Source organism: Cyclopterus lumpus, chromosome 21 (assembly GCF_009769545.1).
Source record: "Cyclopterus lumpus isolate fCycLum1 chromosome 21, fCycLum1.pri, whole genome shotgun sequence".
In the NCBI taxonomy this organism is placed as follows: domain Eukaryota; kingdom Metazoa; phylum Chordata; class Actinopteri; order Perciformes; family Cyclopteridae; genus Cyclopterus; species Cyclopterus lumpus.
In genome coordinates, this window is record NC_046986.1 from 13,789,602 (window position 1) to 13,802,125 (window position 12,524).

General features: G+C 39.5%; 1 protein-coding gene across 1 annotated transcript in view; it reads left to right on the forward strand.

The window, feature by feature from the left end:
- Positions 1-11,043, forward strand: part of LOC117750877 (receptor tyrosine-protein kinase erbB-4-like) — a 268,118-nt gene extending 257,075 nt beyond the window's left edge. The window contains exons 23-28 of the mRNA XM_034562299.1: positions 405-551; positions 3,074-3,171; positions 3,769-3,939; positions 7,890-8,139; positions 8,318-8,446; positions 8,575-11,043. Of these exons, the coding sequence (XP_034418190.1) occupies positions 405-551; positions 3,074-3,171; positions 3,769-3,939; positions 7,890-8,139; positions 8,318-8,446; positions 8,575-9,242 (1,463 nt within the window). The 3' untranslated portion in view covers positions 9,243-11,043. The remainder of the gene's footprint in view (positions 1-404; positions 552-3,073; positions 3,172-3,768; positions 3,940-7,889; positions 8,140-8,317; positions 8,447-8,574) is intronic.
- Positions 11,044-12,524: the final 1,481 nt, after the last annotated feature.

Genomic DNA, 12,524 nt, shown 5'->3' on the forward strand with positions numbered 1-12,524 from the left:
TCTCTTCATCCTATCCCCTCTGATCGCCTCTGTTCTCTCTCATCCTTGCTTTTCCTTTTTCTTTCTCTCTGCACTTTTCTTTTTTTACTATTTCTGGTCTATCTCCCATTTATCTTTTCAACTATTTAACTTCTTTCTCTTCCTATGTCTTGGCTTGTCTTTTCTCTGCGCTGCTGTAAAACCCTCTCTTCTTAACTCTTTAATCTTTACTCTTACCCTTCTACTCTCTCACTGCATCTCATCTTAATTCTACTTCTTCTTCACTTGTCCTTTTCCCTGTGAGAATATGTTCTCTTTCTGCTCTACGTTACTGAACTCTACTCTTTTTTTCTCTTATATTTCCGTAATATCTTCTTTTTTTCTTTTATGTTTCTCGTCCTCCTTCCTTCCTTCCTTCTTTTTAGGGGTGACCATCTGGGAGGTGATGACCTTTGGTGGGAAGCCGTACGATGGGATTTCCACCAGAGATATCCCAGACCTGCTCGAGAAAGGAGAGCGTCTTCCGCAGCCACCCATTTGCACCATCGACGTCTACATGGTCATGGTCAAATGTAAGTAGATGGGTGGGACTTTAAAGTCCTTACAACATAACACAATCAAATAAAACACCACCACAAACCACAGCCTCAAAAGATTATAATTTTAAGTCAGCATCTTTCCGACAGTCTCAACTACTATTGATATGTATTGAATAACCTCTGTATTGGAGTGTATTGCACATGATTTCCACATGATTTGATCGTTTCTATTGTTACTATATGAATGAAAATTAAACACCTCTCTGATGGCAACAGTAATGGGAAATCCTTCAAAAATCAGTAGGAACTCTTTTTTTTTCTAGCTAGCTTTTGACCCCAACCGCCAACATGTTGGCATCATTGGTTGGTCACTGCTGTCATGCCGTCAGGCACTGGGGTCACAGGTGGCGTTATAACCTCTGGCCACTGCTACCAGGACAACGGCTTGGTGCCAGCGCTACCCTGGCCTTGTCCTGTAGTCTCCAAGCTGCAGCCTCTGACCCTCACTGTCACCTTGGCTCTTACTTACACCTTGAACCTGCGCCAACCTGGCAAGCAGACACACGCACACAACAGGAAGAGGTCACGGTCACCTGCCTTTCTTTTTGCACTAAACTACATGCACAGAGCTCATGCACCCAAATACTCAGACGCATGTTACATCACGCCCATGTGGTGGAAATGCACTTCCTGCTTTTCACAAGCTTTACTGACATTAAACTAGCTAACAAGATACAAGATAACAAGGTTGACATAATAACTATTTTATATATGTATGTGTAAAGCCACACCTCTCTGTCTTTCGATCTCTGTCTCTTATTTCCCCGGATACCTAGACAGGCCTTACTCCGGGCCAGATCACATGATTGCTTTGGCATCATACCCATGTGTTCACAGAGAACTTGGCAAAAAAAAACATTAGTCCATATGGCCATTCTTGATGAAACAGTATTTATCTTTCAGTAACGAACCTCATTAATAATTGTCTAATTGTTCATTATGGATTAAATAATAAACTTGTATATTTTGGAAAATAGTTTGAGACCTTTAGAAGTGGGTGATTATATTATCAGTATTTGCATTCTGTTTTAAACTATAAAGGTTATTATAGTTCATCTCAATCTTTGCTAATGTGATCTAAAGCGATATAGAGATACATGTTTTGCGAACTCAATTTTTATAACTCAGTAGTAAACGTAGAATGACTGTTTTTAGTAATCTTGGGCTGACATGCTTCCAATACTTTGACAAAGTTGGAACTATTCTAACCTAGAGGGTGGAGGTGCTGCAGTAGGTGCCTTCTATATAGTTGTACTCATCAGACCCGTTCATGTTGAATAACATCACAATCCACAATCCATACTGCAGCCACTCGTACTTTTACATTACATTACATGTCATTTAGCTGACGCTTTTATCCAAAGCGACTTACAATAAGTGCATTAAACCATGAGTCAAAACTCAAAACAACAAGAATCAAGCAAGTACAATTTCTTCAATAAATTTAAACTACAAAGTCCTATCAGTAAGAGCCATTTTAAGTGCTACTTGAAATGAAACACTTGTGTTATTTCAACTGCAACACAATCTCACTCCCAACTCGTCAAATGTGGCAACATGGTCGGTGGCCCTACGCCTCAAACTATGGCGCTCTGCATATCATCTAGTGTCAGCTTTGCATGTGTAAATGTATGCCTCTTTGCATGCATCCACTGTCTTTTCAAAATAAACTTTTGTGTTCAGAGGAAACAATTTGTCTAGATTCAGGCAACACAACTAATTTAGGAACAATGTGTAGTTTGGGTTAAAATAAGCGCTTTTGTTATGTAGCTAAGGATGCTACATTACGTATGCGATGTAATTAGAGTTACATTATGTAACATTATGTAATGTGATCTCCACCCTGGAGATGTAATTCCACATTCGGCCACTATGTCAAATTGGCTTAGGAGTCTGGCGCTCTTCCTGGGGTCTTATGCAGACTTTATCACTTTTTGTATTGCATCACTTTACTTCCTCCTTTATTTCTGCAACAACTATGGCTACGTAAAGTGTCACAGTGTTACGCATAGCCTCCCACTAAGCTGTTCTGTTTGACAATTTGGGGGTAAGAACCGGCTGGTTATTTTAGGCTCTAAGGAATCACATCAAAGTCAAATCATCAATTTTAATGCAAACAGCACAGGAAAGAACATGGCTCATATGTTTGACATGGTCGACTGAGGCAGAACCCAACACCAAAGAGTGAAGAATACAGAAATGCTTTACTTGATCACAACTGACATGTACACTACTTACAGCACCTTTCCTCCCACATATGACTGCTAAATTAATTGTGACTCAGGAAATAATGTGATCTTAATGGGTGTAGAAGAGGCTTGTGCTTACCTCAGAAAATAAATAATATAGTGGGACAGAACTTTAGTAGGGTCAAATATAAAGTCAAAGCCTATTTGCAAAAATATAAAGCATCCATAAGTTTAAATATCAATACCTATACATGTATTTAGAACTTATACATATAGATCAGACACTAACACAAACTATTTTTTCAGGCTGGATGATTGATGCAGATAGTCGGCCTAAGTTCAAAGAGCTGGCTGCAGAGTTCACTCGGATGGCTCGAGATCCCCAAAGATACTTGGTTATTCAGGTAGGTACATGTTGGTGTATCTGGATTACATAACATGTCTTTTTTATATTTGTCTAAAAACAAGCATAGTTGAGCTATCTAATTAAAGTGAAAGCTGGCCAGCCTTCAGTCTTCGGTTTTGCTTGGTTTTGTGTAATTGCACTATATTTTTCAAATGTATATAGACTTTAGGTAATTATTATTCACTACAAATTACATTGCACTCACTTTATTCCTTTGGGAGAAAATACACTGAGTATTTATCACATTACTTGTGTGTTATAGCAAAAATTATTGTGCTTAGATTATTCAACAAATGCAGTGACGCAAAGCCTATATCATAAACTAAATATAGTATTTATGTCTCTGAGTAAAATGTTCCACTTTGCTTGAGCATGTGTTAACTATTCTGATATATTCAAAATAACTTAAAATAAATAAGAATAATAAAATAGGAATGGGGATTATTTAAAATATATTATTTCCATTAGGATGTGAAGAGCCTTTAAAGTTTACACAATTAAAACCTGATTAGTTACATTCTTTCTTTAATCCCTAAATACTAATAAAAATGACTGAACATGTACATGCTGTGCATACACACTCGACTTTACTCAGGGTGACGACCGCATGAAGCTGCCCAGCCCCAACGACAGCAAGTTCTTTCAGAGCCTCTTGGACGAGGAGGAGCTGGAGGACCTGATAGATGCTGAAGAGTACCTGGTGCCGCACTCCTTCAACATTCCACCACTGGCATACACTCCCCGCGCACACATGGACTCTAACAAGGTATTATTTTTAAAGAATCTCCAAATATCTTGATTTATTGCTATAATGGTTCCTTTTAATTCTGGCCAATATAATATCTCTTCTTAAAGCATTAGTGATCTAAAACAGAATTTAAAAAACTATTAAGGCTTTTGGCCTTTATTCCTATTTCCATTGTCACTATGTTTAAAGATATAACATACTGGGACTTAATGCAAAACGTTTACATAATATAATACACTTTCTGTTCACGCCGTTGTAATAACACTGCCACATCAGGAATTCCCCACCCAATGGTGGTAGATGGTAGTTAATGGAACATTTCAATACAATCTCAGAAAGGCTACTGAGGATATTATTGGCTGATTACAACAGTTCACTAGAAGCTTGTTAATGTCAGTTTGTCTTTATATTTAAATGGTATGTTATTATTAAAAGGTAAAAAAAAGGCTGACTATTCCATTAACAAAAAACATGATGTCGTAGGTCCCAAAACATCCATGTTACTTTGGTATTGCTAATCTCCAGTAATGTTTTAGGTCATAACTCAGTCCCATGGCTACAGATGTGCATATAGCAATGTTAGTCAGTCAGTCATTCAGGAAGGGTAATGTCCCAGAATAATAAAACATAAACTGTTATGTGTACAGACTGACATGTCTCTCCTATATTGCACAGCAATACTCAGCCCTTGTATTATTTAATATTCAACTTAATTCTTGGATTGTTTATTTTTCCTTGTAGAATAAGTTGGAATCTTTTTATTTCACATGAACTTTTCCTTACTGGGATTTCTTTTTGAGGGGTTCAGCAGCAGGGTGACTGGCATTTCCCCTGATGGAAAAGGAGGCGATACAAAGTCAAAGCACTCATTCACATAATTTAGAGGGACTCTAAAGTCATGTGGGAATACATTTTATCCGTGTGTACTGCAGGACTCTCCTGTTCAAGCACAAAAGATTGAGAACTTAAAACTGTCTCACACAGCTTTCTCAGTTTCACTCTCATCGTTTTCTTTGGTCTTTCTCCATTGTGAAGCGATGGTAATGGCATTCTTCAAAATTGTGGTGTAGAGCCACATTCCCTCTGTTCTTAAACTGTTCAACTGTTCAAATGTTCACCATCTATCTTTGGACTTAAATCTATCACAAAACCAGTCACACAGCCAGGCAACTCAGCCATTGTGGACTCCAATATCCCCCTGTGTTTGTGTCGGGATAAAAACGCCTTCTGAATGCCAAAGGGAGACATGACTCCTTTTCCAACGCTGCTTGGTGCGTTTCAGGGGGTGACAGTTTATTCATTCGCAGAATATTTTTCAAGATAGCCTCCACTGTTTATGGTCTTATTTATTGGAGCTGGTAATTCATTAATTTGATTCATTTCATAGGGCTACATTCATCCACATACAGTAAATCATGTAGACGATTGTAATGAACTCAATTATTGTAGCCAACTAAATGCAATATTTACACATAAGTATAATCTTCAATTGCATGCTTACACAGCATAGCTGAAAGTGCTTTTCCTTAATTCACTCACACAAACAAACACAAACACATGGTTGAAAGTGCTATGTTTGTTAGAACCATCCATTTTCCCTCCTGCCCACCATAAGTGGTCTTTCTCTTTAATACTTTGTCACAAGCTCTGACCGTTGCATAGTCATGCGGATGCGTTTCATTTGTGTGTTCAACACAAAATAAGGATCCCAAACAGCAGCAGCGAGTAGCTAGCCATTGGGGCACAGCATAGACACTCCCATGCACTCAAGGCCGGCCCAGCAATGTAGACAAAGCACAGAGAATCTCCGATGTCAACACACAGAGGGAGAGTGACCTCTCTGCTCAGGTGGACATTATTCTATATCTTTACATTGCAAATAGTTGATGCTCCCATATTAATGCTCTAAATCCTAACATTTAATATGCAGTCTCATGTCAGTTCAGAATTAGCAAGAAATAGTAATCAAAGCACTGTGCCGCCATTTATAGATAATTATTTGAAGTGTACACTTTATTTGAGTCTTCAAAATATGTAAGTGTGATGTTTCACTTTCCCACAGTGTACCCTGCTTCCACAATTATGTCCTATGATGGGCTTTAGATGGGCAAAAGATTTTGAAAAAAAATGCGAATTGACCTTCATGGTTCACTTTAATGTATTCTAAAGACATGAGGTTAGTGGTGGCATTTTCTGTTGAAATATGAAAACAAGAGAGGAGAAAGAAGTGTACATGAGGACTGGGAGAGAGTGGTTTGCAGTTAAAAGGAAATTAAAACATAAGCTTGTATTGATACTTTAGGTTTAAAGTAGAGAACGCTGATAATTCAAATGAAATGCAGTTATACACAGAAAGTTAATTTAAAAAGTCCCTTTCAAGCTATGGATAGTGTTTGGGCCTTTGTGCATTATAATACTACAGCATCAAGTCCAACATGGGTTTGACCAGGACATAGCAGTGGTAGAACTTTTGTTTGAAGCTGTTATTTGCTGCAACTTGGTGCTGATATCTTAATACATTTGAGAATTGTACTGCCAAAACATCTCCAGAAGTTAAAAATAGTCAGATCCCCCCCCCCCCCCCCCCCCGTGATTGATCCATCTCTTATTTCTATCTGTTCTAGTCTGACTCTTCGTACAGGCCTGAGGCACCACTTTCTTGTGCTATACAGAATGCCACAAGTTGTGAATAATTGAGGGGACCTGATAAATAAATGACTATAAAAACTGATCATCTGAAATTTGATTTACTGCAAACCTGCATCTTCATCACAAAACCAGAAATCCATGAACTTTATGAAGGTAGATATGTGTCTTTATTACGCAAACAAAAAAGATGTTTTGAGAGCAAATTTCTCATTTGTAAGTAAATTAATTGTTAGTTTTGCTTATGAAACTAGAATATGTTGCTGCAAATCAAAAATCACGCAGAAAGTGGGGCTGCATGTCAACACAGCAGCCCTCCATGTCATTCTTTAAAAAAAGAGACTCCACTAACAACATTAAAAAAATGCTACATTTAAAATAATTTTGACAAAACAGAGCAATATGATGTCAACTTACCTCCATGTCCTCCTCACCGTAACCTCCCGTTAGCGTAGCGAGCCAAGAGCAAGTCAAACCCACCAATAGAAACTCCTCGCTCATTCAGCTGCGTATGCCCCGCCCACTACGTCCAAACTCAGTTGAGAGTGTAGGTGTTTTTTTTGAGACCAAAGGTTTTTATTTTGAGAGCACAGATTTTTGATTTGCAGCAACAAATTATAGTTTCATAAGCAAAACTAACAATTAATTTACTTACAAACGAGAAACTTTATTTTTTTTGCGTAATAAAGACACATATCTACCTTCATAGAACTTCAGCCCCCTTTGTACTTCTTTCATCTTGCATGTTTAAAGAAAGTGCAACAGGGGAAAAAGTCATTCTTTTATATCTCATTAGTTTCATTACAGACGGCTCAGAGACCATGCAAAGGAGAGTAAGCGAGGGAATGTAAAAACACAAAACGTCTTGCTGAATTCCTGGGATAAATAACTCAGTGAGGTTCTAAAATTCCCTTTTTGTTATGAGTGTAGACACAAATGCTCACAGCAGGGCTGGGCTGATATGGCTACTTTTAAGCTTTGCTGCATGGAGCCTTTTAATTAAAATCCTTTAAATTAGATTGTCCTTGGCAGTCATGCTGCCATATCAATGTTTGGCACTGCTGTTCCCATGCCTGCCACATTTAAATGTTACAGATGAACAATGATACAAAGAACAATGTTTGGGACTTAAAGCACAAATACATTTTAGAATGTACAGTCTGTGTATGGTACTCAAGTTTCATTATATTTATTTACACACTTGGTGAATAAATTGAACTTTAATCACACATTGAAAATCAGAAAAGAAAAGCATTGCTATAACTCCCCACCCCAGTTCTCTCGACCCTTAATTAACGCTCTCCCTCTTCTCCTTCCACCAGAACCAGTATGGCTACCAGGACCCCAGTTTCAGCATGGAGGACATGCTGGCTAACCTTCCCAGAGTGGTCTCTGTTCCACCCATGTCTGGAGGCTGCCTCCCACCACATGACCTGTCCTCAGGTGGGCAGATTGGTGGTGGATTTGGCCGTGGCATCCAGGACGACCCTCGCTGCAATGGAACCCTGAGGAAGCAGGCCTCCCCAAGGTCAAGTACCCTTGGGCCCGGTTCAGCTCTCGCTGCAGGACAAGGTAAAGCAAAGTGTTTTCCAAAAGTTGGAAAGACTGAGAGGAATAGCAATCTCCTCACTACGTGTATTTATAAAAAAGGCAAATGCTTTGTGGAAAAATAAATTATGATGGAACTCCTACACTGCCACAAAAGACATATTTTGTATTCCTTTCTTTAATCCTATTTTTGCTTCCCAAGCTGGAGGGGAAGACAGTAATGCACAGCGTTACAGTGCCGATCCCACCGGTCTTTTAGCAGAACGAGTAACAAAAGGAGACAAGGACCAGGATGGCTACATGACTGCCATGAGAGACAAGAACACTTCAGGTTACTTTGAAAGTTTTCAAAACTATTGCAGACTATTGTAGAAATTACTTTTTAGTGGCTACAATAGCTACATTTTCAAAAGAGATGAAAAGATGTGAGCTAATCTTACCATCCCCCTTTTTTTCTAGACTATCTCAACCCAGTAGAGGAAAACCCCTTCGTCACACGGCGTAGGAATGGCGAAGCCCATACAGTAATTGATGGAGCGGGTTGCCACACCCTGCACATGTCTGGAGCTGCCGTTCCCCCCAAGAGCCAGTCCACACACGGGGAGGACGAGTATATCAACGAGCCTCTGTACTTGAATACCTTCCTTAACCCTGGAGACAAGAACGGATTGGCTGGTGGAGTCTCCATCTCTGGCCCTGGGTCCTCTGCTGCCCAATCAGTATCGCAGACAGTCAACCCATCATCAAGCCACACAGTCTCCTCCTCTGGATACGTAGTTCCCCCTGGCCACCTCCCTCACCCATCGTATCCATCACACACCATGCATTCGGGGCATTCAGGACACGCTTTGCACTCAGGCATCACTAGCAGCACAATCATGTTTGATAAGAAGGGAAAGAAGGCTACTTTTGACAATCCGGAATACTGGCAGCACAGTCTACCCCCGAAGTCCTCACTGCACAACCCTGAGTACCTGCAGGACTGCAGCACACGCTTCTTCTATCGGCAGAATGGACGCATTCGCCCTGCTGTAGCCGAAAACCAGGAATACTTGTCTGAGGCTGCTATGAAAGCTGGCAATGTGTTGCCACCCCCTCCATACAGACAGAGGAACACTGTAGTGTAGTGACCAACCTGTAGCACAATAGAGGGAAGAATAGAGGGAAAGGGGTAATGATAAATGGACGTTCAACAGTCCTCTTGTTTTCATGCAGTACTTCTCACCCTGGGGTCTCCTTGCACCCTCCCTGAACACGTTTTTCTGTTATGTCTGATTGCAAATCTTTTAGTCTTAATCTAATGTTCTGCCTTTTATTGGCAGGACTACAATAGCAGTCACTGACAGCCTCACTTTGCTCCATATTTGGCCATGGAAGCAAGTAGACATTTCGCTTTGTGGTTGGTTTTTCTGCAGCACACTGTTTTTCTGCAGCACACTGTCCTGTCCTGCCATGTTAAGTATCAGAACAGCACCAAAACGGCATCATAAAAGAAAGGAGATGTTTCATCAGAGAAAGAAATCAGAGGAGAAATAAACTAAGGCTTGCCCAAAGAGAGGATTATCGCCATGACCGTACATGGTTTTCTTTATACACCCATCAATTACAGTCCTTTTAGCACATTACCACTGATAAATGTACCATTGCAGTGTGCACACATTGCTATTGCTTGTGTGCAATTAACAGACACATGCACATGGAGTTGTGTCGTGACTTGCCAGCAAACCCGCAGTCATGCTGAAGATCCCAGATGTGGCGTGCATGCTTGCCAACACACTTCCTTTACTTTTACATGTTGCTGGACATTAATGCAATTCAAACATGTATTAGACACAGCTCATATCATACATAAAACATGTTAACATGCCTGCAGCTTTGACACACCAATAACATCCATGCATTAATTCATAAGCAAATACACGTAGAGTGACAGATGAGCTTGCTGCCACTCAATTGACTGGAAGACTGTCTCTGTGCGGATAATGGCAGTCATTGCTGCAGTACAGAGTAAGGGGTCAACAGGAAAGTAAATGTCACTGCAGTTTTATGGAAAGCTGTGTACGTGCCAGTACCTGGGGGAAAGCATTGGACAGATTATTGGCCTGGCCAGGATGTGATTTAAAAGGTTGATCACTCAGAAGATTCTTCTTGTTCCACTCACTTTCCTACACAACAATTTGTTCCGAAGAGCCAGAAAATCATCCACTTCAATTACCCTCATAAGATCATTGTAACCAGCATCTTGACTGACCAATGGTAACTGCAGTGCAAGGAATAATGTTGTAATGGAAATGGTGCTTGTGAATGAACGGATATTTTGACAAGGGAACAAGTATGGTGATGGTGTATATAAAGGGAAAAATATAACATTTTGAAATCGGGATCATAAATAATCTTTTTTTTTTTAGGCATCAGGGAACTGTTTTCTTTGTCACCTTGTCTTACACTAATTATTACACAAACAGCACACGAAAGAACACTGTGGTTGTGACAAAAAGGCTAACCCTGCATAGCTGTAAATAAGCAAATCATATGTCAATTACCAGACTGATACAATGCCAGAAAAAGGCTTTTTGAACAGAGCTGTGACTGGAAGAACATCAAGAGGCGAGGATAAACGTTTTTTTGCACCTCTGTGTCATAAAAGCAGAAAAAACTAACTTTGACCACGTAGACACGACTACAGGGCCTTGCTCTGTCACCTAGCATGAATGTGGAACAGGAGGATGGACTGTCTAAGACAGAAACAATCTTTTTACCATGAAATAATATGATAAAATGGGACATTTTATTTTCTATTGGTATTTGACATTGTGAGACATTAGAAGTTATCACTGTATTCACTGATGGCTATAGCTTTTTGTACTCATACACTACTGCCAGATGCCACAGTAAACTCTAATGGAGACCACGAGCATCTGTCGTCAAATGACTTTGAAGCCTAATTCAGGATGGGGTTGATCATTTAATAGCACTTAAAGCTCTTACACAGCCAAATTCTTTTGCTGTTATTTGAACTCTAATCGGCAATTCCGTCCTTTTATCTTTTCATCATGTTCATACTGTAAGTTATAGTGAGACGGTAAGGCCTAGTGTTATCTGTTCCATCAAGCATTTTACTAAGAAAGGAGCATCCCCACTCTAAACAATATCAAGATAGTGAAAGGTTGGGTTTGGGAGATACAGAACAATGTACAATGTCAGGGGATAGAAATTTGTAAATTTTTCAGTAGCCTTTATACATACGCAGGTAGTTATCTCTTTGATATCTCTAATTTTACGAGACTATTGCAGGCAGATTTTACAGGATTTTTGCATCAATGTGATAAAATACCTTGATTGTTAAGATATTTCATTCACTGGATTTAAGGGGTATTTCAGAGTCTAAGTCTCTACCATTCGTTAAGCTCCAAGAACACAAAGTCCAACAATCCCTATAATACTGCACTATTGAACTCAATGCAGCTCATTTCATTATACGCTTTTTATCCCCAAAACCCAACACCCCTGTAACCAAAAACAGACATTTCAATTTATAATCAATTTCTCAATTGAATTTCCAGAAAGTGTATATGACATAAAATATGACATAAAGTGATACGTGTAGAAAATAATCTACACATACCCTGATTTGAGATTTTCTTTTGGCAATAGCGCCCACTCTGAGTAAAAGGTGATAACATTATGAATTAGGAGACCGACTAATTCCTGTGCATGTCTCACTGCTGACATACCAATACACAACCATTGTTACACAACCTTGTGCCTGAAAATACCAGGAAGAGGGAAGGTTCATAGCTGCAGTGTTGAAGATTTACTTTCCAAAAACACAGATGTCACCCTGGCACAGTGTTTTCTCCCCCTCTCAGGTTTTATGAGGAACAATAATCATCCAGTTGAGCTCCAGCTGAGGCACACGTTGCCACATCATAAAGAAATTCAGATATCAAACCTAGATTGATTAGTGTTGTCACACTAAATGCACTGCTGAAATGTGCAACTCAACAGAAGTGAACAGAAATGTGAATTCTATGGGTGGGGACGGCCTTGGTTTAAATGTTCAGTCTTGAAGTGTTAAGTATTATTGATATTGCTCTGCTGCTAACCTTATTTAGCTACATTAGATCAGTTCTGTCACATTATCTGAGATCTTTATTGATATGCTGATTCTTGCTGAGTTTGAGCTCACATTTACAGTGTGTATACTGTCCGTTTAAATGTGTGCAAGCGTCCATTATTTTTGTGGTTGTTAAATGTCAGTTATGTCCGTCTATTTTTGCCATTTACGACAAGGTAATATTTGTAGTGCCTGTACTACTGTGTGGCCATGTGTTTAAGTGCAATGACAACAGAGGAGAGTCACCCAAAGGCTTCGTAATGGATCTCTATGGAAAAATAAAGCCAATCTT